Source organism: Lagenorhynchus albirostris, chromosome 17 (genome assembly GCF_949774975.1).
Source record: "Lagenorhynchus albirostris chromosome 17, mLagAlb1.1, whole genome shotgun sequence".
NCBI classification, from domain to species: domain Eukaryota; kingdom Metazoa; phylum Chordata; class Mammalia; order Artiodactyla; family Delphinidae; genus Lagenorhynchus; species Lagenorhynchus albirostris.
The window spans coordinates 74,123,764-74,151,430 of record NC_083111.1 but is presented as its reverse complement, the minus strand read 5'-3'; the positions used below and the strand labels follow the sequence as shown (position 1 = coordinate 74,151,430).

Genomic DNA, 27,667 nt, shown 5'->3' with positions numbered 1-27,667 from the left:
GCGCGACGGGACTCGGAAGAAGAAACTCTGAGATGGAGATGGTCACACAGAGACACACGGAAGTCCCCATGCACACGCACGAGCGCGCACAGGCACACGCACCCGCGCACAAACGCATCCCCGGTGCACACACGCCCGCTGCACACGCGGAGGCCCCGGCCTTCCGGGCGAAGGAAGGGACAGCAGAGCCTAACGGCCGCCGGGACCGGAGGCCCCTCCCCGCCGCGCCCCTACTCGGGCTTGCGCAACAGGCGGCGGTTCCGGCGGGCGCCCGCCGCGCGCTGCCCCAGCACGGCCAGTGGCGCCCAAGGGAGCGGGAGGAGCGCCCGCGAGGAGGGAGCGGCGAGGGGTGTGTCCCCGCTGCGAGCCGGGCCCGGGAGGGCGGGGGCGGGGCGAGGCACGGGGGGCGGGGCCACAGCGCCTATAAAGTCGCCCTCCTCCGGGGCATAAACAAACCTCCCCTGGCTCCCAGCTCAGGCTCGGGAGCGCACGCCTCTCTTCGCCGCTCTCCTTGCTCCCTCTGGGCGCCGCCAACCTAGCTCCGGCTCTTTCTGCTTTTCTCTCTCAACCTCAGGTAAGCCTGACGCCCTCTTCCCGCCGGGCGGGGAAGGATCGGTCGCCCGTGGGTGCTGCTGCAGCTCCTGGACCGCCCTTTGTGGCCCCGCGGAGCTGCAAGTGCTCGGCTTCCCCGTGGCGCGAGGGCGAGAGCGAGCCAGGGGCTTTGGGGGCGCGGGCACTGCCGGAGTGAGGGGTTTCGATTCGGCTACAAGAGGAAAAAAAGGTCCACGTTCACCTTTCCCCTAGCTGAGGAAGTGGGATCCTGGGGGTCGGGGTCGGGGGTGGAGAGGCTCGGGGCACACCTTGACCGCGCTCCCGGGGCCCTCCCAGATCACAGCTGGCGCCGCGGGCCGGGGGGCGAGCTGGAGCTGGGAGCAGGGGGAGGGACCAAGAGTGCGTGTGTCGGGGCGGGGTGGCGTTTGTCCCTGCAGTGGGGTGTCTGGGGAAGGAGGGGTTGAGTGCGCGTGTGTAGAAAGGCGGTGGGTAGGGGTGAGCGGCGATGGGGATGAGGCGGGAGAAGGGGGCGTGGGTGTGCCTGCTTCCCAGACTGTGCCCAGAGTCAGGGTGCGTCCGAGGGGCGGGGGCCCATTCAGCCTGGAAGCAGGGGTGGGGCGCGCTTGTGTGTGTGTGTGTGTGTTCGTGGTGGGGTGGGTCCGAGGTGTGTCACAGCGCGTGTGACACGCGCGGGAGCGAGGGTGGCAGGGTGCGGCCCCCAAGGTGGCCTGGGGTGGGCACTGTGGCGTCGCGGAAGAGGTGGCCTGGGCCGGAGGGGGCTTCGAGTGGCGTCACTTTCGCCTCCGCCCAGCCTCCCCCGCTTCGCCTCTCTCCCCTGCCTCCCGGGCCCGCCTCTCCTGCCCTGCAGGAGGAGAGCCTCTGGAGTTGCTCGGACGTTCTTGGGCCATCCGCCGCGGTCTCTGGTTCAGCCGTGGGCAGGGCGTGTGGTGCAAAGCGGTGCGCTCCGGGGCAAACGCGCGGTCACCGCTTGGGTCACGTTAGTGGCTGACGCTGGGATTTAGTGGCTCTTTTCCTTACCCCTCCCCCCCACCCCAGCCCACCAGTCCCACTCGCCCGTCTGTCGCCTCTGCTGTCAGACGTCCCTGTGGGTCTGGGGCAGCACCGATTTGTGGCTTGGAAGGGGGAGGTGCCTGGCAGCTGGTGGGGGAGGGTAATCTGGGGGCGGAGGGCCCGGTTGTCTTGTGCCCGAGACCAACTCTTCTTCGCAGATGTCCTGGGCGCTTCAGTTTGAAGTTTGTTTGGTTCCTTTGAGCTACTGGGAAAGATTAAAGATTCGAAGAGAGTTCAGCCAGTGGCCATGCGGGAGGGCTTTAGCCTCCTCCTAATGGCATTAGCCATACTTCACCTTCTCCTAAAGAACAAAATAAACACAAACCGTGTTCTTGCTATGAAAAATGCAGTTTCAAAGCAAACCTTCCAGCACAGCCTCCTCCTTTATAGAAATTCTGGAATCGTTACTGAGTTTCACAAACGTGAACTGAAATAAGCAAGGTACAGAGAGTGCCGGCCCCGGCACCTGCCTTCAAGGGGCTCACCAAGTAGGGGAGGAATGCAGGTGCGGGTGCAGCCCCCAGCCCTCTGTGGTGGTAACTGCTGGAATGGAGCGGCACAGGGTGGGAGTCAGGGGAGGGGGGGAGGTAGAGGTGGTCTGGAAGTGCTGGGAAACCTCCAAAGGGACAGTGCTCTGGTGTAAGGATCGAAGCCTGGGATGTCCCTTCGTAGCTTTGCGGGACCTTGTGTCTCATTAGAGAGTGAGAAGGAAGGTGTTGCCTGCCTCGCCCCATCACTTGGCACCTGGCCCAGGGCCAGGTCCTTGGGCAGGGATCAAATACAGACGCTGAATGAATTGAGTGGCTCCTTCCCTTCTGGCCCACTCCCCGATGATCCCGCAGGTAGCCAGCATCCCGAGGAGGCAGTAGACCTTTCGGTGGTAGCATGTGCCTGGGCTTTCCAAGCAGACCTTGGAGCAGCTCTTAGGGTCTCCTCTCCTGAGAATCAAATCCAGGATTACTATCCATTGGTTTGATAATTTGGACTGGAATTAAAAACTCACACAACTTACTGGTCCAACTTCTACCCATTTTACAGATGGAAACTGAGACAGGGAACGACTTACCAAGGATGAGCCGAAACCGGGAATCGGCTCTCCATGACCCTTTCCAGGGGTCTCCTGGCTGGGATTGAAGGTGGTGAAAGGGGGTCTCAGTCTTGAGAGATTTATTTTCTGCTGTCAGAGGGGCAAAAATAAATTGGATCTTCACTGAGTTTCTGGTGAGGAAACTTTCCAGACAGAATGTGGGTGGTTGATTGATTTTCAGTGTGAATTGTGTGTTCTTGAGAGATTAGCAGACTCAGTCTAGTGAGAAAGGGCTGCAGCCCCGCTAAGCGGTGGTTGATGGGATTTGGGCTGCCTCCTCCAGCTTGGACCCCAGATCTAAACAGAGCTGGACCCGCCTTTCCCTCCCCTCAGTGCATTGAAATCTGCCCTGGGCTGCCTCAGCAAGGAAGGGGAAGAAAGATCGCATTGTGTTTTTCTGATGGCCTGAAGCTGCAGTTCTTCCTTGGGACCCAACTCCAGAGAATCCCATCCAAGGCGTGACTCAGAAGGCCCTGTGCTTCAGAAAGGAAGCCAAGGTGATGACTCAGCATCTGAGATTCTAGCAAGGAGGGGGCCTGACTCAGGCGGAGGGGGCCGGGGAGGGACAAGACCTTTCTCTCTTCAGATCAGTGGCTGTATCCTCGCATCCCCTCTCATCTTTGCAAGAGCTCTGCTTGGGCTGTCTTGGCTCCATTGAATGGATGAGAAAACCAAGGCCAAGAATGTTGAAGGGACTTGCTTGTGACTGAACGTGGGAGAGCCAGACTTAGAACCCAGGGAGTCAGACTTGAAAGCCTTTGTTCTTTTTCATGATAGCGTGTTGGGGTGATTGCATAAGGGCTTGAATGAAAAGTACAGAGAGGCAATCAGGAGCTCTGGGCCTCAGTTTCCTCCCCTGAAAAATGGGAATAACAGACAGCACTGTCTCACTGGGACGTGTAAATATTAATTGAGTTAATCCGTGGAAGGAACTGAGAACATCCGTGGAAGGAACTGAGAACAGTACTCGCCTGTGAGGACACCGTGAGGGACTTTGCTGTCAATCAGTTCCACAAATGACAAGGCATTTCCTTGGCAATCAGCGGCAGGAACCTTTGTTCTAAACTTACCCAGACCAGTGGGAGCACCTGCAATGCTGGACTCATGTCTTGCTTCTTGAAGTTTTTCCAAAAAGCTAGGCTTGGGCTTCCCTGGTGGCGCAGTGGTTAAGAATCCGCCTGCCAATGCAGGCGACACGGGTTCAAGCTCTGGTCCGGGAAGATCCCACATTGCCGCGGAGCAACTAAGCCCGTGCGCCACAACTACTGAGCCTGAGCTCTGGAGCCCGCGAGCCACAACTACTGAGCTCGTGTGCCACAACTACTGAAGCCTGCGCGCCTAGAGCCCATGCTCCGCAACAAGAGAAGCCACTGCAGTGAGAAGCCTGTGCACCGCAACAGAGAGTGACCACTGCTCGTTGCAGCTAGAGAAAGCCCGCACACAGCAACAAAGACCCAACGCAGCCAAAAATAAATAAATAAAATAAATACACTTATTTTTAAAAAAAAAAAGCTAGGCTTATGCTGAATGCATAAAAATGTAATGGGAACCTGGTCTGAAATGCAGATTTCCAGGCCTTGTAGGTCTGGGATATGCCAGGAATCTGCATTGTTTCAAAGCTCCCTGGGCTGGGCTGGGGGTAGGGTGTACTGAAGGCGGCCAGAGTTGAGGACACCTGCTCCAGAATAATGGGTAGGGGGAGAGGAAAAGAAAGGGGTGGCCACATTTCTCATGCCTCCAGGGTCTGGGGACACAGTACTCAGTACGTAGCTCTTATCTGGCTAACGTGACTTGTGATTTCAGGGCATCGCCTGGTTCAGTTGAGATAGGAGACATCCTTGCCATTTCTCAGGTCAGAAAACCGAGGCTTGCGCAGGTCACTTGCTTGTCCAGAATCAAGTGATGGGGTTCTGTTCCACGTGAGCCGCCCTGGACCTTTCCCCGCCCACAGCCTTCTGGACCTGTCTTTAGAACTTGAACTTTGTTTCTTGGATTCATTTCGGGCAGCCCTTCCTGCCTCCCTGATCTCAGTCTGGTTCCAGCCCTGCCCTTCTGCTTGCTCTCTCTCTTTATGTTTGGAGACAGAGACAGGCGGGTTGGCCATTTCTGCTGCAGAACCTGAGGAGGTTAAATTCCCTGGACACTCACTTGGCCCCCTGCTGTGCCAGGCCAGGCTTGTTGGAGCGGGGTGGGCAGGAGGGGTGGGGGACTCTTATCAGGTGTGCATGGAGCCCAGCTCTCCAGGGTGGGCGCCTTGTGAGAAGAGACCTGGGTAATCCTGGGAATCTGACTTGGCACCACAGGACAGACCAGATTACAGAATTCGGGTCCACACAGAGGTCTCTCTTTGACCCAATCTTTGACTCCATTTACTGAAGACCTGCCAACCCCTGCTCACCCGGGCTCCAGCTCCAGGCGTTTCCATTCCGGCAGGGCTGTCCCTCCAACAGGTGGTAGGAAATGGGGCTCGTTAGCAGTCCGGGGGCCTTATCTTTTATAGATTTTTTTTCCTCCTTAAACCTGTGGAAACCTCTGTACATATAAATTTTACGCCCATGTGCAGCTCTGCTTAAAGAGGTGGATGGGGACCAGGGTTCCATCCTGTTCCCCCATCTTGACCCCCGACTCCACCCTGTTGGCTTTGAGAAGGTTCTGGGCAGCCCTCTCTGAATGTGGGTGTGAGAGGCATTCTTACGAGGCAGGTAATTCTGAGGACTGTCTTAGCTGGAAGACTTCACCTCCTTTCCCCTCTCCTTATTAATCATTGGACTTGTCTCTTTTCTCCAGAAAGCCCTCCCTGGCCTTCCCCTCCGGGAAGGCAGGCTGGGTTAGGTACCCTTCTTGGATCATTCTGGGCTGTCTCCTTAGTCACCCTTTTCCCCGTAGACCTGAGAGCCTGGCACTTAGTAGGCGCTCAATTAATGTTGGTCCAAAGGAAACCTCCACTTATTAAGGAAATAACTTGGGCCCTCTTGTGTAGGAAAGGTCGGAAGGCCATCCAGAGGGTAGAAGCAGCAAGACCGTCTCGGGGAAGGATCCCGTCAGCGTGGCACTCATCCCATCTCGGGGACAAAGGGTTTTGTAGGAAGAGACTACATCCACATCCAATGCGAACACTGGCTCCGTCTGTGTGCTTTCCACAAATTATCCCACAGACCATCCAGTGCCGCCTATGCTTGTCCCGAGGATTCTCAGAAAAATCCTCTGACCCACCCAGCATCCTCCTTTGGACTTCATCATTCTGCTCGTCCCTGCAGACGGTCTGATCTTCTCTCTGCCAAACACGTAGCTGGGCTGCCAAAAGTCTGCTGAGAACCTACAGGAAGATCCTGGGTGGTGTTGCAGGGAAGGGGGTGGGCGAGGACCAAGTGCTGGCCCCTCCCTCTTCCTGCTATTGTGTCCCAGACACACTCCCTGACCTTCTTGCTGGTTCTGTGCTCTGACCGAACACAGACAAGTTCCGTTTCAGCTCTAGACTCGTACCTGGGGAATGCGTGCAGCTGGGCGTGTCTTCTCTTTAGCGATTCCTTTTTCTTTTTTTTTTTTTCATTCTTTCAGTATCAGTCAGTTCCTTGAATGCTGCCGAGGTTCAACCTCCATGCAGAGCAGCAGGGGCCTCGAGGAATTCTGATCGTCTGATCTGCTTTTCCGCAATTGTGTTGTCACTGTTCTATTGACTTTTGAAAGCCCTATTTTTGACTTCCCTTCCCCTCAACTGGGGAACTTTCTTGAAGGTCCAGTGAGTCCGGCCATATTTTTTCCTAGGTTTATTACTTAAGAAAAACAGTGAGAGTTAAGGCCACCAAGTTCCTCACCCTCCCCAGAGCCTTGGGTTTCGAAAGGTCCAGAAAACATCAAGAGAACCCACCAACGGCCTGGTAGCTTGGCATCAAAAGCTCTTTGGCAAAGAAAGGACCAAAGAACGCATTCACAGCAAGGCAGAAAGAGGCAAGGCAGAAAGAGGCAAGGCATACCCCAAGGCTACTTTCCTTGAGGTTAACGCAGACAGGGGTCTGTTCTCTGGAACCTTCCGGGGGTCCCTGTATTCGGGGAAGATGTTGTGGCGACAGCAGCACCCATTGATCCCCCCGCCCCCCTTTTAAATTCTGTTCTATAAAGAGCCCAGTGTGCTGGAAAAAACACCGCTTTCATGTGGCTTGGAAACCAGGCGTGTTCTGGAGCAGACAAGATCTGGACCACTGGCTGACCGTCACAATCAATGCAAACTTATCAACAATCGCTCCTGGGCCCTCTCTCTCTGCTTCACTGAAGGACTCCAGGAGGCTGTGGTCTGCCTGCGCCTGCCCTGCACACCTGCACCCACGTCGAAGGATGGAGTCTAGGCCTTAAGGGAGTCACATGGGCCTTGGCGTTTGAGCCTCAGGTGACCCATCTGTAAGCTGGGATGATCAGATCCACATTCTTCCAGGGACCTCCTTGAGGAACAGATAGAACAATGCAGTGAACCCTTTTTCAAAGTATTGGATTTGCCATGTCAGGAAGGCACTCTGGGGAAAAGCTAAACACAGAAGTCCTTCTGGGTATTGTGAAGGGAGAACAGAAAAGTCTAAGACGTGGGCTGGGCCTCTCATGGTGGCTCAGGGGGGCTGAGAACCTACAGGAAGATCCCGGGTGGTATTGCAGGGAAGGGGACCTCTCGTGGTGGCTCTGGGGGGCTGCCCATGGTAGAGGGAGAAACACATGACTCCCCCAGCTGATCCACACAGGGGAAGCCTCCTGGGCACACATATGGCCCATCCTCAGCACATCCTCACCCTGGGGCTGGGTGCACGGTATGTATGTCTATTTAGAGCAAGCTGGTGTCGTGGTCAACTGTCCCCTTTAAGGTTGCTTTAAGCTGTGTCATCTTGATGCTTGGCGACCTGGGGTACATTTCATAATCTCTCTGTGCCTCCGTTTCCCTGTCAGAGTGTTCACGATGAGGTCCACCTTCTAGGGTTGCTGGAAAGCTCAAAGGAGGGACAGAGTTTGGAGCCCAGGAGGTGCATAGAAGTTCTTGCTGCCGCGGTCCTGCTGCGCGCGTGCAGGGTTTTGGCCACTCCTGCTGAGATGGGCGCATCTTGGGGCTCCCAGAGCACATCCTGGATGTTTGTCTGCTGGACGCCCCCGCCCTGCCTCGGGGGAGTTCTAGGGGCCCGGCAGAGCTTGCAGCTGGGTCCCCCTGTGTGGCTTTGCTAGAAGAGTGCCAGAGCTGGAGGGAGACCCTGTTTAATGGACAGGGAGGGGTCGAGGCCGGGAGGAGAGGTTCTTCCAGGCTCCCAGGGCAGATGGATCCAGGCAGAGCCAAGCTGCATGGGGCCCTGGTAGGACCCCAGGGTGCACGGCCCTTTTGTCCGCGTGCAGCACCCTCCCCTAGGCTCCCATCCATCCTGAGCTTTGGGGACCATGTGCTGTCCATAGAACACACGCCACGTATTTAGTAGATGGGAAGCCAAGGCCCAGGGAGGGGAAGAATGCCTTGGGGAAAGTCATGTGGCGGGGTTTCCATGCCCCGACTCCTAAGCGGTGTTCCTGCTGCTCTACCAGGGTGCTTGAGAATCCCAGGCTTTGTGTCCCCTCGCTCTCCCGGCGACAGGTTAACAGCTCTCACGTGACCTCATTGCCTGAAATGCCTCTGCCCACTGCCTTCCCAGTCCCCGAGGTCACCTATGTCCCTCCTCTGGACAAATCTCAGTCTTGGCTTCCCTGGAACCCATGAAGTCCAGCTAATTGCTGACTGACTCCTGGGTCTGTTGAACTGGAAAGGTATTTGCCCGCACCCCTTGGGCCTTTGTTACTCATTGACCTGTGTGATGGTGCATTGGGTCTGATTGCTGGAAACCCATGTGGTACCTGCTGAAGCTCTTCTCTGTGTCCCCTGCTTGCTGGGCCACTCGGGGACTAAGAATGTATAAAACATAGACTTGTGTCCCCACAGATGTCCGCGGTCTCTGAGGCAACCAGAAAAGTGCACTGATTAATTAAGCAGCTATTTGCCACATTCTGTGTGCCATAGTTTCATTTAAGCCCCGCTGCTACTCACTGGGAACAGGAGTTGTTATGCCTATTTTATAGATGAGCAGACTGAGGCTCATAGTTGAGATCACAGAGCCAATCAATGGTGATGCCCAGGTCTGACCCTCAAGTCTCCCCGCCTAGCTCCTGGCTACCTTTCACTTTTGCGATGTTGGTTTTCTCAGAATTCCTTCTGGGCAAGTAGGTGGGAAAGGAAAATGTGGTATAAACCAGTCTGGCAGTTGGCCTTCTGACCTGGAGCCCCGTTTTGGGCACGGAGTGGGGTTTTAGCAGAAGGAGGCCTGTCCCAACCTCATTTCCTGTCTGGAGCCGCTTCCTTCTGTGCTGAGACACAGTTGGCAGGTACGGCCCCATCCCCATGCTGCAGGGTGGCTGGGAGTCGGACTCCTGGGCTCCCACCCCTGTGCCCTGCGCGGCCTGGCCCTGTCACCCCCTGTCCATTGCATGATTGCCTCAGCCCCTTTCAGTCCGACGCTGCGCTGGGACTTTTCAGGAGGCCGTGGAGAAGGGCAGGGACGGGCATCTGTGGAGAAGGGCAGGGACAGGCGTCCAACGCTCGGCCTCAAGTGCAGGGAGAGAGCTTGCTGAGCCAAGTTGGGCCTCAGGTCGGCTGCGGGGAGTGACCCTGGTGTGACCCTCCGAGTGGCACCTGGTGGGGGCGGGGGCACCAGCCAGAGCACCCAAATCAGGTCCCCTCCCATCGGTCCCTGACTTGTCACATAGAGTTGTCAACGGAGCTATCAGGGGTCCTTTCTCTCTCTGCTCAGTGCCTGTCGCATGAGAACCTACTGTACGGGAAAGCCACCTCCGAGTAAATCGCCGTACAGTCCACGCTTGTTGGAACTCAGATGGTCTTTCAGGGCTAGTCTTGCCGGGGGGCGGTGGCAGATGATAGGAAGGGGGGGCCCGAGGGGCTGCTGGGAGATGTCCCTGGCTTCACCCAAAGCACGGCAGCTTTCTTCTTAAAGACAATCAATTTTTATGTACTGAACTTCCTTGTAAGGTTTCCTTTAGGCAAACAGCTTCTGAACCAAAAGTTTGCGAAGTTTTTGGATTGAGGCGACAGAGACAGGGTGAGGGCTGGCCTCAAGTGGCCTAAGTCGGCAGAGCTGGGTGCCAAGCAGGCTGTCTTCTTGCTCCTCCAGTAGCGCAGGGAGGGCGGTGGGGGGCATGGGGAGGGGGAAGGTTCAAGGTGCACCTTCTGCAGCCCATTTGGGCAGCCTCGGTTATTGTGGGCAGTGACCTAGATGGAGGTCCCGGCCGACTCTTCCTGTTGGGACATTTGCAGTTACGGCTATCAGCTACAGGCTGCCCTGGGCCTGCAGGCACCCCCCTGCCCCGGACAAGGAGAACTGGAGCGTCCCTCTGCTTTATCTGGTCTCCCTGCCGACCTCAGCGTCCTGGGGACCTCACTAGCTGCTGCTTGGTCTAGGCCAGGGTGTCTCAGCCTCTTCCCTCCTGAGACCAGATAATTCTGCTGCGGGAGCATCTTGTGGGCTGTGGGATGATTAACAGCTGCCCTGGCCTCCACCCACTAGATGCCAGTAGCATCGCCCAGTCACGATGATCAAGAATGTCTCCATAAAAAAAAAAAAAAAAAAAAAAGAATGTCTCCAGACAGCGCCAAATGGAGGGGGGGGGGCGGAGAATCACCCTCGCTTAGACAAACACCGGGAGAGCTCTCCGTGGGCTCCGCCCTGAGCCTCCCCAAGGCCCTGAGCACATGGAGGGCGGGGCTCCGGGAGGCGCCCTCACCCAACGCGCCCAAAGCAGCGATTCTCAGATGCTGATGTTCAAGGGATTCGTGCCAGTTTCCAACCCGCTGTCTCTCGGGGTCGGGAAGCTGGGTTGTCGGAAGGAAAAGAAGGTGTGGAACAAAGAGATTTCTCTGGGAGCATGTTTGGGAAGCCAGGAAGGTTGGACTTGAGCTACTTCCTGTTCTGAAAGAGGATGAGGGGGCAGGTAGAGGCCAAAAGTCTAGTGGGATCATGGCACCTGGCAGCCGAGGAGACCTGAGCACACCGGGCTGAACTGCAGTCTGGGATGAGCCCTTATAAATGTAGACCTGTTTTCACAGTGTTTCACTCTTGTGGTCTGGTGGTCGTGTAAGAGTGAATTTACGTACAAACATTGCTCTGAAGCTGCACGAAAGCCGTTCATCTGTCTATTCAACAAGCGAGTTGAGGCCTGACTTTGCACCTGGCTGTGATGCTGGGAGCTAGGGAAGGGAAGGGGCCGGGTAGGCTACCTGTCCACGGGGGGCTGAAGGAGGCCTGCCCGGGCCCGCGCAGGGGGTAGCGGGAGACCCCGACTTCATCCCTGGCTTCTGAAGGAGCCCCTGTGAAATGTAAAGTCCTTTCCCTCTGAGCACGAACGGTGGCGTTGCCAGAGCCCCGGGCTTCTGGAAGTCTCCCTGCGCTGTGTAGGCGAGGTGTCCCACGGCCAGGGTCTCGGGACCACGAACACGCTGAGTTAGCAAGGCCGACAGACCTTGGCTTTTCATGCCTCCTGCTTCCAAGCTGGCAGCTGCCCAGCAATGTTCACAAATATAAAACCGACTTTGTTTTCAGAATGTTCTGGAGCCTGGACTCCAAAGGCTGCATAAAGGCATTCTTGTGGGGCTGGTTATCTACTGGGGAAAATCGTGCCGGGGCCCCAGACCCGAGCGTCCCAGGGGGTCTGCCCACGGAATGCCATGTACGGCGGCGCAGGGCTGGGGGCCGGGTGGCCCCTGCTCTGTCGCCCGCTGACCTCTGAGAGGTGTGTCACAAAGAGGGCTCTTCTGGGTTCGGGGAGCTGGATCTTCAGAGGAGCCCCGGGCTGGAAGTTCAGAGACTTGCATTCTCTCTCTGGCTCTTAACGTCTGCGGGGAGCTTGGGGCGAGCTCCCCATCCCGGAAAGGAGCAGCGTGAGGGCCGAGGTCAGGCGGCTTTTCACCAAGTACCCGACGCGGAAGGTCTGGGTCTGTGACCTGAGGGTCCCTGGCCTCCTCCTGTCACTTACTTCTTCACCCTGTCTCGTCGGCCTCTGCCTGCAGCACGGAACCCTCATTCTGGACTCTCTGTGCCTCACCCCGGTACTGGTGGGCGCTTCGTTCTCCCAGTTTGACTATTCATCCGTAACAAGAAACGTTTATGCCACCAGGTCCTTGATTAAGGCACCCAGGTGTGCGCTCAGTAACTGTCACCGCCCAAGCCTTGCTCCCCAGGGAGTCGATTATGGTGGCATTTCTGCCGCCCAAGCTCTGCTCAGCTTAGCTCTTTGGGTTCTTCTGCACTTGCCTGGGCGTCAGAGCCAAGGAGGACCTCTTCTGCCGCACCCCGATCTCTGCCCCCACCCCGGCCCTCCCCACCCCTGCTCTCCCACCCCTGCTCTGGCTCATGCAGTGCTTTTTGCCTCGAAAGTCCTTTTTCTTTCAAAATCCTCCTGAGTGGTCAGTGTCAGACCCCTTGGCGTGAGGTGTTCCCTGCCCCCTGCCCCTCTTCCCCCCAGCATGGAGCAGAGTGCCCTGGACAGAGCTGGACACGGGGGCGTCTGCGTGGCCGCCCCTCTGTTGGGGCCCCTCTCGTTTGAGGAGGAAGAAGGAGGAAGCTAGTGCCACGCCTGCCTGTGGCGGGCCTCCGCGACCTTCTGCCCCCTTTCGGTCGTCAAGCTGGGGCTGCCTGACTGGGCTCGGCAATGTGGGTCTCCTTCTAAAATGCAGGGAGAAACGTCCTCGGTGTGGTGGGTGGTCTTGGACTGGGTGTGAGGGCCTGGTTTTGAGTGTAGATGCGTCCGTAAGCCTCAGTTTACCATCCTAGGAAATCTACTCCCCTGGGTCCCCAAGAGTGGGATGGGATGGGGCGGTGGGTAGGACGTAGGAGCTGCTGGGCTGTGCAAGTGAAGGCTTGCTCCCTGGCCTCAGATTTGCTCCTTTCTGAAAACATGTCCCAGCAGGAAGCGCTAACCTCCTGGTCTCTGTCCCTTTGTAGGCAGGTGACAGCAGGGACATGTCTCGGGAGCTGCAGGACGTGGACCTCGCTGAGGTGAAGCCTTTGGTGGAGAAAGGAGAGGTGAGTGGAGATGCCCCTGGCTAACCCCATCCCGTGCCCACTCGTACACAGGCATACCTGCGTGCACAATGGGAACACGCATGCATGTACACTGCCACGTGTGTACACATGCACACACACGCACATGCCCACTGCTTCCTGGTTTCCACAGGTCACCTTGTCCAGGGATGCAAAGGGACAAGAAGTACCAGTTCAAGTCCCAGCTTGGCTCCCGAGTGCTAAGGCACTGTGGCCAGGCCTCTCACCCACCGCTGGCTTTTCTGCCCTCTCCTCACTGATCTCATTTGTGAAGTAAGGACATTGAACCAGAGTTGTCACCTCCACCTCTGGCATCCTGTGGTTCTAAAACCTGCAGCATGAAGCCCGTTGTCCATCGACTCTGTCTGCCCCGTAGCTTAGAGGTTAAGGCCACATACACTGGGACCAGACTCTCTATGTTCAGATCCTGCCTGTGACACCCAGCAGCTTTGTGACCACCGGCAAATCCTTCAACCTCTTTGTGCTCCAGGCCCCCAACTTTAAAAAACAGTGACACTAGGACTTATGTCATGGGGCCAGGGTGAGGATAGAGTGGGTTTAATTCATGTGGAGCCGTTAGAACCCTGTCCGCCCTGAAGGGGACCAGCTTTGCTCATGAGCTCTTGTTGCTACAATTATTACCATCTTTTTGGGCAAACCTTTCAGGTCGACAAGCCCTCCCTGTTGGAAACAGAAGCCCCTGCCCTACAGCCCAGCCTGGCATGATCCATCCTGGACCGGCTGTGGATGGATGTGAAAAGGCTTTTCATTTACATAGTTGACGCTGTATTTTTAAACTATGTTCGTGTCCCGGTTCTCACGGAGCCTCTTAGCGGCCGGTGATGAGACACCTTTTTTTAAAATGTAAAGCTCAGGTTCAAAAGTGCAGTTACTCTAAGGTCAACTCAATGCTTTTGAAAGTAATAATTAGCATGCCTGAGCCATGTCCTGGGTGCCTGTCTCTGGGCCAGTCACACTTCATGGATTTTCTCCTGCTAAACGGAAGGATAAGGCTGTGGTTGATTAGAAACTGGGTTCATTGATTGTTCCCATTTTACAGAAGAGGAAGCTGAGTCTCCAGGAGGTTAATTTGTCCTCTTGGGTCGGTCACATGATTACAAAATGTGGGGCTTGGAGCCAAGCTCAGGCCAGCTGCCACTGGAATGGGCTTATGACTCTGCTAGTGGCTGCTCTGTTTTAGGTCCATTAGTTCATGGACTTTTCATTATGAAAGTGGGAGGCAACTTTCTATTTCCCATTATATAGATGAGGAAACTGGTCTTGTTGGGAAGGGAATTGCCCAAGTTCATTTGGATAGGTGACACAGCTAGTATTAGAAGCCAGGCCAGGCGAAGCTGCAGAATGCTTGAGATCATTCCCATGCTAGGGGTCTGCAAACATCTGCTATAAAGGGCCAGATGGTAATATCTTAGGCTTTGAGGACCACATGGTCTCTGTTGTAACTACTCAGTTTTAGAGTTACGGCATGAAAGCAGCCCTAGACAATATGTAAGCAAATGGGCTTGCTGTGTTCCAATAAAACTTTATTTACAAAACAAAAGGTGGAGGAATGGGGAGGACCGTAGTTTGCCAACTATAATACTAGTCACTATTCATGCTGCAAATCCATTTCCTCTTCTGTCTGAATCTTTGACACAGTATTGAAAAGCAAACAAACATACAAGAAAAAAAACAACCCCTAGGTGATACAAATACATATCAACATATTCTTATCCCTTTTGAAAAACCATATGAAATAGTATACCATGCTTTGCTTTATTTATTTAACCACTTATGATGGAGAGCTTTCCAACGTCAGTCCATAGAGCACTTGCTTCTCTCTTTCCAGTGTCACAGTGTTCCACCACATTTATTTGACCAGTGCCCTGTATGTGGACACTTGGGTCCACATTGCCATTACCAACAGTGCTGCAGGATGTTCATACACTCGTTGGATCTTACATGTACATCATTTCATACACATGCAGGTGCAGCTCTAAGGTAAACTCCCCAAGTGGCATCGCTGAGTGCAAGGGTAAATGCATTTTTAAACACAGCATTTATATATTTTAGGCAGCACAGTGCTACCCTTGGAAAATTTTACTTCTCAAACAAACGTCTAAAAGATTATCAACTCCAGGTTACATGTCAGCCTGTCTCTAAGTAGATATTGACCCTTCCTTTCAAGGTTTAGATGGAAGTAAACCTTCCAATTCCTTAGATTGACTCAGCAAAGCGTTTTTAATTAGGTTTGCTGTTGGGAAGTTCTTCCTGATGTCTGTCCTCAATCTCGATGACCTCTGCACTCTTGTTAACATATTGAAGGTTAGAGTTGTTCAGAATAGCTTTTCTACTCCCTCCTAGCAACACACACACACACACACACACACACACACACACACACACACACACACACACACACACACACACACACACACACACACACACGAAGTATTTTTGGCCACATTTGCTTCCACCTGAATTTATCAAACTCCCTAATGTTCTTAACCCCAGCCCCAGGGGGTGTGAAGCTATTTTAATCTCTCTCAGCAGGCGGCTGTTACAATCTTATCTTCCAACCCCTGGCTGTCCCAAGGGGTCCTCCTTCCCCTTCCGTCACCTCTTTTGCCTTTTGCTCTGCTGAGCTGTTTTCTTTCATGGTGGGTAGTGGTGGGTCCAGCTGGGCCTCCGCTTTCAGGGGATGTTTGAACTCCATCTCTGAGCTGAGAGGAAAGCATGCCAGTAACATCTCTTGGAAACTTTGGCCCAGGGTGGCTCCAACTTCAACTCTGAGCTGTACTTTCACTGCTACCCAGGGGACAAGGGCCCCTTTCCTGTCTTCCTGGGCTTGGCCTGCCAGTGTCAGCTCTGGTAAAAGATGGAATTTGGACTGGACACTCAGAATTGTTGGATTGAGGGAAATGCTCTGTTCTCCTCTTCCACCCATGAGAGATTGGACTTTAATCTAGATGATAGGCTGTCGTGGAAGAAATTTAAAGGCAGTACCATGGTCAGGTTTGAGATTTAAAAGTATAGCACATAGGTGGAGACAGAGAGATCAGTTAATAGGCAATTACAGTCCTGTATCTCTCAAGCTTGTGGTCAGCTTAGACCTTCAGATCTTTTTTCACTAAGGCTGCAGTCAAAAAGGAATCCATCTACTGTGTCTACTTTTCTGCTGGACTGCTGTTCTTTGAGATGAAAAGTCTCTCTCTGTAAGGCATTAGAGAGGCCCCACAGAGGACACAGGGTAGATATAACAGACTCAGGACATGGAGAGATCCGTGTGTTCTGACATTATTTCTCTGCTCCGGGAAACTGATGAAACTGACCATGTCTCTTGTCTTTCCACAGACCATCACTGGCCTCCTGCAAGAGTTTGATGTTCAGGCAAGTAGAAGACGTGGCTTCCCTTCCCCCTTTCCTACTCTGTCTTCTCTCTTTTCCTCTTTCTTCCATTGGTTAGATCAGTGTTCCGATGTTAGGGGTAAGGGGAGAGAAGGAAGTGGCCTCAGCTGATTCCCCACACTCAGCTTCTCTCCCCGGAGAGAAGCGCGTTTGAGTTCTGGCCAAGGGCGTAGGAGCCAGTTACCCCCTGTGAAAGCAGGACAGATATCCAGCCCCCTTCAACCCTGCAGAGCTGGGCAGAGCTGTGGGGCGTGTGTGGAGGGAATGGCAAGACACTGAGTGGGCTTGGGACCCTGCAATGGGAGGGAATGGAGGAAGCAGAGGCTTGACGTTCTTGGCTGTGCCTGGGAAAGTGAAACCAGCCTTCTCTGTGGTTTTCTGGCTCCATCTCTGCTCCAGGTTGACATGAGAGCTAGGTGGGAGGTGCATCTGAAGGTCTGTCCAAGAACAAGTTTTGGGGAGAGTGGGTTGGCCTCTCATGGCCCAGGGGTGGGTCAGAACCTCAGGAACTGTAAATCCTGGACTCATTATCCCAAAGCTGCATGGGCCCCATGCCGTGCCAGGTGCTGGGGGTGGAGCCGGAAGCCTGAGCACATCCGGGTCTTGTGGGCTTCCCGGAGAAGACAGGACCGGAGAGAGACCAGATGCAGGCCGTCACGCTCACCTGGACCTCTGCCTGCACATCACACAGGTGCCCGGGCTTCCGGCCCATTCTGAGCCCTGCGTCTCCATCATACCTTTCACCCCCTTCCCCCACAAATAGCTCACTCATCCTCCTGAATCTCGTATTTCAACGATCGGCCCACCATCCACCAGAGGCTGGGAATCTTGGCGTTGTCTTTGGAAGGAAGGGGAAAGAGGGAGAGGGGTTGGAAACGTCGGCTGGGGTGAAATCAGGGAGGTGAATGTGCGAAGATCACACTCAAGGTGTGTGGGCCTTAGTGCACTTATGCGTCATCTTGGCTATACCTGGAGACCCCCCTGACCCGCGCCCGTGGAACCCACGGGGTGTGTCCGAGGTGTTGGTTTCTGTCCGGCCGTTTGTTCTCTGAGGCCAACACATCCTACTGTGTAACACTGACTTGTTCAGAGCACACTTATTACACCACCACTGTGCACCAGGCCCTGGACATCCAGACGTGTGACACCTGAACTCTGCAGGGGACGCCCCACTGAACCCCAGCAGCGCTGTGCAGTCGGGATTGCTGTCTCCATTCTTAAAGCTGGGGAAACAGGCTCAGAGGTTAAGCGTGCCTGGCCCACAGTTGCACGGCTAGACAGTGCCCGGTGTGATTTGACCATGAAACCTGCTTTAACAGCCTCCTAGCAGCGTCTGTGTCAGGACCAGAGCAGGCAGCCTGAGCAAGGGTTAGCAGCCGTCACGTGCCCTTTACTTAAGAGCGGTGCTGGCTTGGCTTGAAGGCGAGTCCGTGAGCTGGCAGGGATGCCGCCTGCCCGAGGGAGGTCCTTCCAGCCTGGGGCCCTCTCGCCTCCCTCGCTGTCAGTGGGCGTCTGGGGCAGTCTGCAGGGACAGCTCGGGCTGGGACAGGCCATTTCCACCCCAGGAATTTGTGATTAAAAGCAGCTGAGCCTGGAGATGCCCTCTCACCCCCCAGGAGCAGCTCTCTGACTCATCAGCCCTGGGTTTATAGCATCACTGCTGTCCCAGCCTCTCAGTGCATCTGCAGTGGATGAACTCAGATCAGGGCTGGCATCTCCCCATTTTATGAATGAAGAAACTGAGCCACCCAGACGGTGAAACTTGCCACAGTCAGGCCACAGCTGAGATGTCATGGCATCTTGGACAAAAGCATCTTTTTTGCCCCCTTTTTTGAGTCAGGCCAACCGGGTTTAATTCTAGCTGACCCTTTCAAGGTGTGTGCCCTTGAACAAGTTACTCAGCTCTTCTGAGCCTCCCTTACCCTCCATCTGTAAATTTAATAAAACAGTAAGAATGACTGATTTTGAGCCCTTACTATGTGCCAGGCACTGTTCTAGGCAGGCCGCCTTTACTTTAATTTAATTTAATTAAGTGCACGCATTTACTCTTTGCAAGAGCCCTGGGTGTGGGTTCTGGTATCACCTTATTGCAGGTGAGTGGTGCCCCCAGGTCATGCAGACTTGGCCCCCCCGACTTCCGGGCCCCTCCCCATCTCTCCCGGCTGTAACTCAGACACCAGTGCCGTTCACAGCGGCGCTTACTGCTTAGAAAGCAGAGGCCACACTCTCTGCAAGAAGGCAGGTCATAGGCATGGATGGACATGTGGAAGCGACCCTTAGACTCCGGGGTCTGGGAACCCCCTGAGCCACCAGCTCCCCCCTGCACATGTCCCCGGGGGTGGGAGGAAACGTGGTCAGACCTCCAGGCACACTTTCTCCTCTGGGGTCACTGCTGGTGGGGGCTCAGCGGGGTGGTGTTGACTGAGCCTGCAGCCCTACTAGAGCTGGAAGCCAGGCCACCCGGTGGGCTCAGCCCACCTTTGTGCAGAGGAACAGAGAGGGACCTGGGATGGGTAGGACTAGGGCAGCTCCCTGGGTCCAAGACTGAGAGGAGGCAGGGCTATGAGTAGCTCAGGCCCAGGACAATGGCTAGTCACTCAGCCCCACCCATCGCCGACCGACCATGTCTGGTTTGTTCGTCCCACTGTGACTCAGACTGTCAGCTCCCTGCACCTTCTAGGCCATCAAAGGTTGGGGGACCCGAACCCATCACTTCACTGGCTGTATCGGCACCCAGAATACAGACCTCAGTCTTCAAGGAGCGCTTGGTCTCATGGGACATGGCCTCTGGTTCTACTCTGTTATACTTGTTTAAGAAGAAGAGAGTCAGGGTTCGGAAGCCACTTGCCTGAGGTCCCCTGCAGTGACAGGAAGGTGGCACCAGACCCCGGGCCTTGCCCCTTCCAGCCCTGAGAGCTGCTCGTTCTACCCACGCCTGATGAGGCTGGTTTAATGGTGCTTCCTGCGAGCCAGGCCGTGTGCTAAGGGCTTCCCGGCCAATATCTCATTTAACTCCTCAACAACAGCATAAGCAGAGATACCGTTATCTTCATCGTTCAGATGGGGAAACTGAGGCCGGAGGCTGGGACTGGGTATCCCACCCAGGTCTGTCGGAGCGGGAAGGAAGCCCGTGCTCTTACTGTGCCGTTCACGGGCCGAGGTCTCTGCCTCTCCCGTCCCCGGGCCAGAGCTCCCCCCGCTGGTCTCTTGTCTCACAGGACACTGGGTACATGGGGGTGCTCTGGGAAAGTGGGAGGTGAATAGGTTGTCTCCAGGGGTCCCAGGTTTGGCTCACCCAGCCCCTCAGTTTACACCTGGGGAAACTGAAGGACAGAGAAAGAGGGGAATCGTTTGTCCAGGCTTGTGAGGTGCGGGCAGCTGAGGGTGATGACATCTGATCCTCTGTCTGGTCGTTTCCCACCCTCCTGAGAACAGGGAGAGACGAGTGACAGGGCAGTAGAGCTACAAAGATGCAGCAGCTGTGGCAGCCGCGGCCCTGGCTGTTCCATGGGCTCTGGGGGCTGTGAAGCTTGAGTGGCAGCCCCAGGGGCTGGCTGGGGCTGCGCTGGGCGGGGCTCCGGGCAGGGAGACTAACGTACTTTCTCTGTCACTGAAATGTCAGCTCTCGGTCCCGCTCCCGCCACCGAAGCAGCCATCCCCTCTGTGGTTTCGTCTTCCTGCAGCAGCCTTTTGATGTCCCTCCTCCCCAAGGTCAAGGCCACAGATTCAACCAGACTCGAGAGCCGGGTTTGCCCTTTCTTGGCTGTTTGACCCAGAGCAAGATGCTTCACCTCCCTTCAGCCTCAGTTTCCTCATCTGTGAAATGGGGAAATTCGCTCCAGCCTTGTGTAGAGAGGACAGTGACAGAGGGGAGCCCTGATGTGATGTTTCCCAATCAGTATTGGTCCAATAACACACCTGCTCTACCAACTGTATCATGAAGTTCTTCCAATTTTTATTTTTGTGTGTGTGGTGAAACACATACAACATAAAATTGACCATCCTAACCATTTTTAAGTGTCCACACTCCAGTGGCATGAAGTACATTCATAATACAGTGCAACCATTCCTTCCATCCATCTCAGCACTCTTTCTTTTCTAAAAAAATTTTTTAAATTAATTTTTTTATTGAAGTATAGTTGATTTACAAAATTGCGTTAATTTCTGCTGCACAGCAAAGAGACTCAGTTACACAAGTTTATACACTCCTTTATTATATTCTTTTCCATTATGGTTTATCCCGGGATATTGAATAGAGTTCCCTGTGCCCTACAGTAGGACCTTGGTGTTTATCCATTCTATATGTAATAGTTTATATCTACTAACCCCAAACTCCCAGTCCATCCCTCCCCCACCCCCTTCCCATTGGCAACCTCCAGAACTCTTTCCATCTGGCAAAACTGTAACTCTGTCCCCATGAAACACTAATTCCCCATTCCCCTCCACCCAGCCTCTGGCAACCATCATTCTACTTTCCGTTTCTAAGAATTTAATTACTCTAAGTAGCTCACGTAAGTGGCATCACACAGTGTTCGTCCTTTTGTGATTGGCTTCTTTCACCTAATGTCACGTGAGAGAAGTTTCATCCAGGCTGTAGCCTGTGTCAGAATGTCTTTCCTTTTGAAGGCTGAATAATACTCCTCTATATGTCTAGACCGAATTTTAATTATCCTTTCATCTACCAGTGGACACTTGGGTTGCTTCCACCCTTCTGCTGCTATGAATAGCACTGCTGTGATCATGGGTGTGCAACACCTGTCCAAGACTCTGCTTTTAGTCCTTTTGGGTGTGTACCCAAAGTGGAATTGTTGGGTCCTATGGTTATTGTAGATTGCTAAAATTTTGGTCATTCAAGAAACCTGGAAAACGTAGTTTATCTCTTCTCTGTGAAGATAATTCCTCGCTTCTGTGTCACTCTTGACGGTTTGCCAAGCACTGTTATGCACTCCCTTCTCCGGGCACAGGTAGTAGCAAGAGCAGGGGACAGGAGTTTGGGCCCTGCGCAGGCGAACTTGAAGGTGGCTAAGGCTGGAGTGGGCGGGCTGCCACGTCCTCAACGTCAGCAGAGTGGCAACCTGAAGACCACAGAGGTTAGCCTCGGCGAGGGGCTGGGGAGGCCGGAGACGGCTCATCAACATCGTGCCCCAGCCTGGGCTGAGCCAGTGAGTCCCAGAGCTGTCCTGGGAGGTGGATGCATTTTCCCGATTGTGCATTCCTTTGTTCCTAGAACAAATGCCTGCTCTGTGTCTGGCATTGTCTTAGGTGCTGGGAACACTGGAGTGAGCCTGACAGGCAGTGAGCCCTCTTTCCAGGGGCTTCAGTTCTAAGCGAATAGCTCAGCACCATTCCCCGTGTGTTGCCCGGTTTTGCTTTCCCACTGCTCACAACGAACTGTCTTCATCTGACAGATGGAGAGCCTGAGCGCAGAGAGGTTCAGTCGCTTGCCTGAGGTCACGGGGTGGGAGAGGGGTAGGGCTAGGATTGCACCCAGCCTCCTGACTCCCTAGAAGGGGGAGGCAACACACATGAAGGATTCAGCAAAATGACAACCCCAGCTACTGTAGGGGCTTGGAAGACGATGGTGCAGGTTGATGAGATGGGGCAGGTTAAGGGGTCGGGAAAGGCTTTTGGAGGAGGTGACATTGGACTGAGACCTGAGTGATTTGTGAAGTCATATGACAGGAGAAGATTAGGGACCGATCACCCATGCAGAGGCATTGGCACATGGAGAGGTCCCTCTGGCTTGGATTCTGAGTCCTCGAAGGGCGAAGTGTATTCTTCCTGGAAGCTGTTATCTTACAAATGAATCACAATATTTGAGCTGCATCCGCGTGCCGAGCGACACTTTGTCAAGGTCGTTTCCAAAAAGATCTTTGGATAAAACTATATTCATTTAGATTTGGCTACTAGATCTTGTTGACTCATGATATCTGTGAAGGTTTCCCAGATTTCCAGCAGTCTCTAAAATCGTGGGCGTGGGTCGCTGAAGGATGTCCTTCAGAGGATGCCGTGCACCGTGCTGGCTGACGTTCTCTGGGTCACGGGGCCGGGAGCAGAGACTGACAGCACCTTGGTCAGCGGTGACTGTAGAGCGTACCAGCGCGGAGACTCTCCCACCCACCCTAACCTTGGATTCACGCGGGAGCTCCTGCAAAACGACAGTCTCCTGCCTGCTGTGGGCTTCAGCTTCTCTGAGGAGCCAGGCGGGGGCCCAGGCTTTCCCAGGGGCTTTTGTTGAATCTTTTGGGACTTTGTACCCTCATGCCTTCTTGACAGATGAGGAAACTGAGGCTTTCCCATGGCCAGCGACTGTGCAGGGGCCGCATCGAACCCAACTCTGCCCCAGATCAGCTCTCTCAACCACGACGTGTACTGCAGTGCTAGTAGGTCACCTTTGCAATTTCTGTCAGAAAGGATCTGGCCAGGTAGATAATCTGAACCGTGCTATGGTGGGTTTATGTTCAAGCCCTTGAGGGGGAGCTGCTGTAAGGACCCCAGAACTGACATGCCTCAACGGCAGCCCACTTTCATCTGTTCATTTAGTTGGTCCTTACGGCTCATGGAATCAGGGCCCTGTCTGGGCAGCGCTTTGGGAGTTGAGTTTAAGGAGGCTGAGCTGCCTCACTGTGTGTGTCCAAAAGCAGCCAATGTTATTTTTCGAGGAGTATTTGGTACTAAATACTGCATTTTGACTAAATCGGGCAGACTCGTTTCCTTTCCCAAAGTGGTCGAGAATTTTTTTTTTTTTTTGCATGAATCAAAATACACATTGTTAGCGCAGAGGTCCTCAGTGAGAAGCAGCTCCAGAGCTGCTGTCTTAGGAGACAGCTTAGCTGCCAGAGCAGATGGCGTCTCGGCCTTATCTCTTCTGGCCTGACGTCACCTTAGGATGGGCAGCTCCTGAGACCCTACTTTGTCCCCCCTTGGAGAGGCTCTGGAGCCCTCAGAGCCCAGAGCTGGGTGGGCGGCTGGCCTGAGGTGCTGGGGCTGCAGGAAGGAAGTGGTTTGATCTGACTCTGCAGAGAAGGTTCTGGCATCAGACTAGGCAGTTGTGTTTGCAAATCTGATGAGTGGGGAAAGTGAGAGTATTTTGGGTTCTGGTTTATTTTCTTTGGCTAGAATTCTAGAATCCAAGAATATCAGAGCTGGCAGATGCTTTATTATCCAGCCCTACCCCTTCTGCTCCAGGTGGGGAGCCACTTGGTGGAAGGCCACTGAGGGGAGGGAAGAGGTGGGAAGGGAACAAATGGGTATTTGCGTGCCCACCCGTTGTCTCAGGGCTTCCCTGCCAAGGTGGGAAATGATACTCTCCTTAGCAGATGAGAGACCAGTTTGGAGATGTCAAGAAACTCGTCAAAGGGTACTATTGAGATAGTCCTAAGTTTGGTCCATCCGACTGTTAGATACATACTAACCCGTGAGAGTCGTAAGAGCTGGTGTATCTTGAGCGTCAGCTGTTTGTCAGAAACTGTGCTGCCCTCTCTTCCTGCATCATCTCATTTAATTCTCAAAACAGCCCTTTAAAAGAGGTTTTGTTGCCAACCGCGCTGAAGAGACGGGGGTTTAAGGGACTTGCCCAGCGTCACACGATGATGAGATAGATGGCAACGCTTGACTCAGTGCGGAGCCAAAGGCCATATAACTGGGGGGGGTGGGGAGGGTGGCGTGGGGACAGCAGAGTTGAGTCCACTGCTCGTCACTCCCCGCTCAGGGGCTGGGTAACTTCCTTTGGCCCCAAATCTCCTCTCCTGGTGCTATTTCTAATTCCTTCTACCTGGATCTTTAGTTATTTGGATGGTTTGATTTGATTCAGTTTCCGTGGGAATCTGTGTTTGTGTGCTCACCAGGGATCTCCGGGCAATGAGCTGATGTTACCCACAGGGGCTCTGGGTGGAGGGGACAGAGGGGGCCGGGGCAGGAGGGGCAGTGGGCCGGAGGGTCTCCTGGGGTCTGGCTCCTGCTCTGGAGCTCCCAGTCTGGTGGAGCTGGGCCGGGGGGGACGTCTGATCCCCATTGTGTGGGTGCTGACTTTTTTTCCCCATCTCTTGGAAGCAGATCAGCTCACAGGGAAAATGGAAATGATGACCTTTTGCGCATTTCTTTCTTGGCACACGATTGCTTCTTGTCTTCCTGCCCCCTGACTGAAGGTGGGAAGACCTCGGAGTCTTGGAAATCCTCAACCCACCATTTCCCATCCCCGCCTGCCCCCAGCCTCACTTCTGAGAAAGCCGTTGGGACTTAGAGCAAACTCCGAGCGACAGACGGCAGCGGCACGCATCTGGGTCAGTGCCAAGGGAGGCTTTGCCTCTTCTGCCCTCCTCTGTGGGCTTCCTGGGAATGCCCTCCTGGTGGAAGGGACAGAGCACCTCGCCCGACAGCGTCCCCGTGATGGGGCTCCGATGGGCTTCCAGGGTCGGTCCAGCCCAGGCCACCAGGCTGACCTAGTGTAGACGTGCATCTCCTGGTGTTGCAAAATAGATACAGTGGACAGAAGCGGGTTCAGGTCAGCTTTCCCGCTGCTAGCCCTGCGTTCTTGGGTAGTCACCTGACTTCCTGGGGGCTGAGTCTTCTACCCTGTAAAAATGGGGGTAGTAGCACTGTCCCCAGGGCGTCACGATTGTGACGTAAACACAGCATCAGACTCAGCACACAGGCGTCCTTTGCCTCCCTCTGCTCCGGGGATGGCCCTGCTTCCACTCTTCCGCTTTTCCCTAATCCAGGAGAGACTTTCCTCCTGATTCTTTCTTGCTTGGAGAATCGCCGTCGTCACGTGGGTTCCAGCTTCCCGCTGCACTCCCAGGCTGGCAGCCTCTCCCCCGCTACAGATCATTTCCTGACTCTTAACTCTTCTGTTTCTCCATGTGATGGCAGCGTTAAAGAAAGCTGAGAAACGGAGGGAGCTTGGCCCCTTTGAGATCTTCTTCTCCTCTAGGTGTCCCAGGGGGCCAGGTATCAGGACTCAGAGGCCCGAGGGCCTGTCCGGAATCTTAACTCTGTTACCTGCAGCTGTGTAGCTTTGGGGGCTAGGCTTCAGCCCCGGAGGCTGGCTTTTGCCATCTGTGAAATGTCTGTCCTGAGAGCACCGGGGCCAGACCTGGCTTTACGGTGTTTGTCCGGTAAGGGGATGGCTGCCCTTCTGTGCAAATACGATTGTGCGCCTTCCACACACGTACCGTCCCCTGTCAGTCTTCATAATCCATGTGCTCCTTACTGAATGGTCAGGACGAGACCAGTGGCTCAGCCAGGCCTCCCCTCCCCCACTGCGGGCACAGGAGATGGACCAGGAAGATGGGGGGAGGGGTTGTTGCCCATAAAGCTGGTGGTGGGGCAAGCCCCTGGCCTTTTCTCTGGAGCGTCTGTTCTCATGCTTTGCCTTGCTTGCCTCAGCAAGCCTTGCCTTAATGCTACGTCTGATGAGCCTAAATCAGCTTTCTTTGCCTGCTGTTGCAAAGGGCGCCCTCTGCCCTCAGGCTGTGGCTTGACCAAGGCTTGCTAGACCGAGGGGAGGGGCGGCCCAGCGGGCCAGCTGACTTAGAGCCTGGGTAAGTGTGTCATCCTCTTAGAGTCCAAAGCGTTCAGCGTCTCCCTAGGGCCTGCTGGGCAGGCGGATTATGGAGGGAGGTGCAGCAGCTGGTCTCAGAGCTCTCCTAGATCATCCAACCAGTTGCCTTAAACCCTGGGGACTAGTCCCTGTGGCTTCACAGTAATCGTCTCTGGGGTCGGCATCTGTAACAGCCAGCATGGAGGGAAACGCTGCAATTTCCAAAACACTTTCTGGTCCCTACTAAAAGTCTTGGGAGCATCTCCACAAGCAGAAGGCTTTGTTACTGACCTCAGTTTACAGCTGAGGGGGGGAATTCTCAGAGAAGTCCGGTAACTTGGCCAAGGTCCCATGGTGGGTGTATCGTTAGAATTAATATCACCCAACAAACAGTGCCCTAAACAAGGAAATGGTTGATATTTTCGCTGACCCAGAAGGCCTGGTACAGCAGGCTGTGAATATCACCCAGTCTCAGACTCCTTTCAGCTTCCTGCTCTGCCACCCTGGGCGTGTAGCTTTTGTCCTCATGCTCATAAGATGGCTGCTGAATCCCTGGGCATCTCATCCATGTTCCAGGTAGTAAGCAGGTGGAAGGGTGAAAAAGAAAAATTAAAAGGCCCAGTTTGAGTCTTTAAAAGAATTCTCCTCAGAGCTGCAGCAAATTCTGCTGACATCTCATTGGCCCGAACTGAATCTTCTGACCATCCTTGGCTACAAGGGAGATGTGGAAGGAGAGAATTTCATCAGGCACATTGCTGGGAATTTTGTCGTAATGAAGAGGACAACGAATGTCTGGGAGGCCCAGCGACATAGTCTGCCATAGCTCACAAAGCTCTCAAGCCAGAATTGGCAGCCGAAGAGCTGAAATCTTTGAGGACCACTTGGTGCTAGGTTCTGTTTTCACCACCTGCCAGCTTACAGGCAGTGTAGACAGTAGGCATCGGTGCCGTTTCACAGCTTACCAGCTTACAGGTGGCGTAGACTGTGTAAATCTCTAAGCACCTTCTCCAGGGCAGAGCAAGCCTTTCTCCCTGTGAATCTGCAGTCAGTCTGGGGAGACGGCTAAGAACCAGATACGTGCCATTGTGGTAAATGCTACAAGGAAGAGGACAAGAGCCACGTGTCCTGTGTACAGTGGGTGGCAGGAGGGGCCACCCCGAGGAAGTGACGTTTGTGCCGAGGCTGTTCCAAGTCAGACACGCCTACTGTACATGCCTGCAGTTTGGGGGCAGATGTGTATTTGGGGAGTGTGGGAGGAGCAGATGTTATTTCTCTGTTCTATGTACCAGCGTATCCCAGCACCTGCCCCGTGGATTACTGGGTTTTGGAGATGCTGGGGAGATAAAAAACAATCTACAGCACGTCAATGGGGACCTGACTTCCTGCGTCCCTCTTTAGAGAGTCACTGTGCACGTTGCATGTTAAAAGTTTTCTTTCTTCACGGGGCACCTGGCACAGAGTGTTAAAACGGAGACAGCAAAGAGCACAGGCTTTGGACTTGGACGGCCTCGGGTTCAGATCCTGCCGCACTGCTCCAGCTGTGTGACCTTGAGCAAATTCCCCTCAGTTTCCTCATCTGAAGTGCAGACAGGTGTTACCCAGTGGGGTTGTTGTGTGGGTTCAACGGGAGAGTGGATGTGAAATCCTCAGAGCAGGGCCGGATACAATGATAATTGCCGTCACACTGCCCTCCCCTCTGCACCCTGAGAGAGTGGCTTTCTAGACTCTTCCAGAGGAGGTGAGAGGAAAATCCAGCCCGCCTGGCCTTCTCTTTCTTGCATGCCCCTGGCTGGATCAGACCCCTGTGAGCCCGGACTCCTGAGATCTGGCTCTGAACTTGGAAGAGCTGAGGATGGCGGTCTGGGTGGTGGACGGGTTCTGTGAGTGTTTCCAGCCACTGTT

The 27,667-nt window shown here is 54.4% G+C and overlaps 1 protein-coding gene across 1 annotated transcript in view; it reads left to right on the top strand.

Moving 5' to 3' along the window:
• Positions 1-464: 464 nt before the first annotated feature.
• The window catches only part of NDRG1 (N-myc downstream regulated 1), a 55,006-nt gene continuing 27,803 nt past the window's right edge, over positions 465-27,667 (top strand). Inside the window, exons 1-3 of the mRNA XM_060128148.1 lie at positions 465-574; positions 12,718-12,798; positions 16,171-16,206. Coding sequence (XP_059984131.1) covers positions 12,736-12,798; positions 16,171-16,206 — 99 coding nt within the window. The 5' untranslated portion in view covers positions 465-574; positions 12,718-12,735. The remainder of the gene's footprint in view (positions 575-12,717; positions 12,799-16,170; positions 16,207-27,667) is intronic.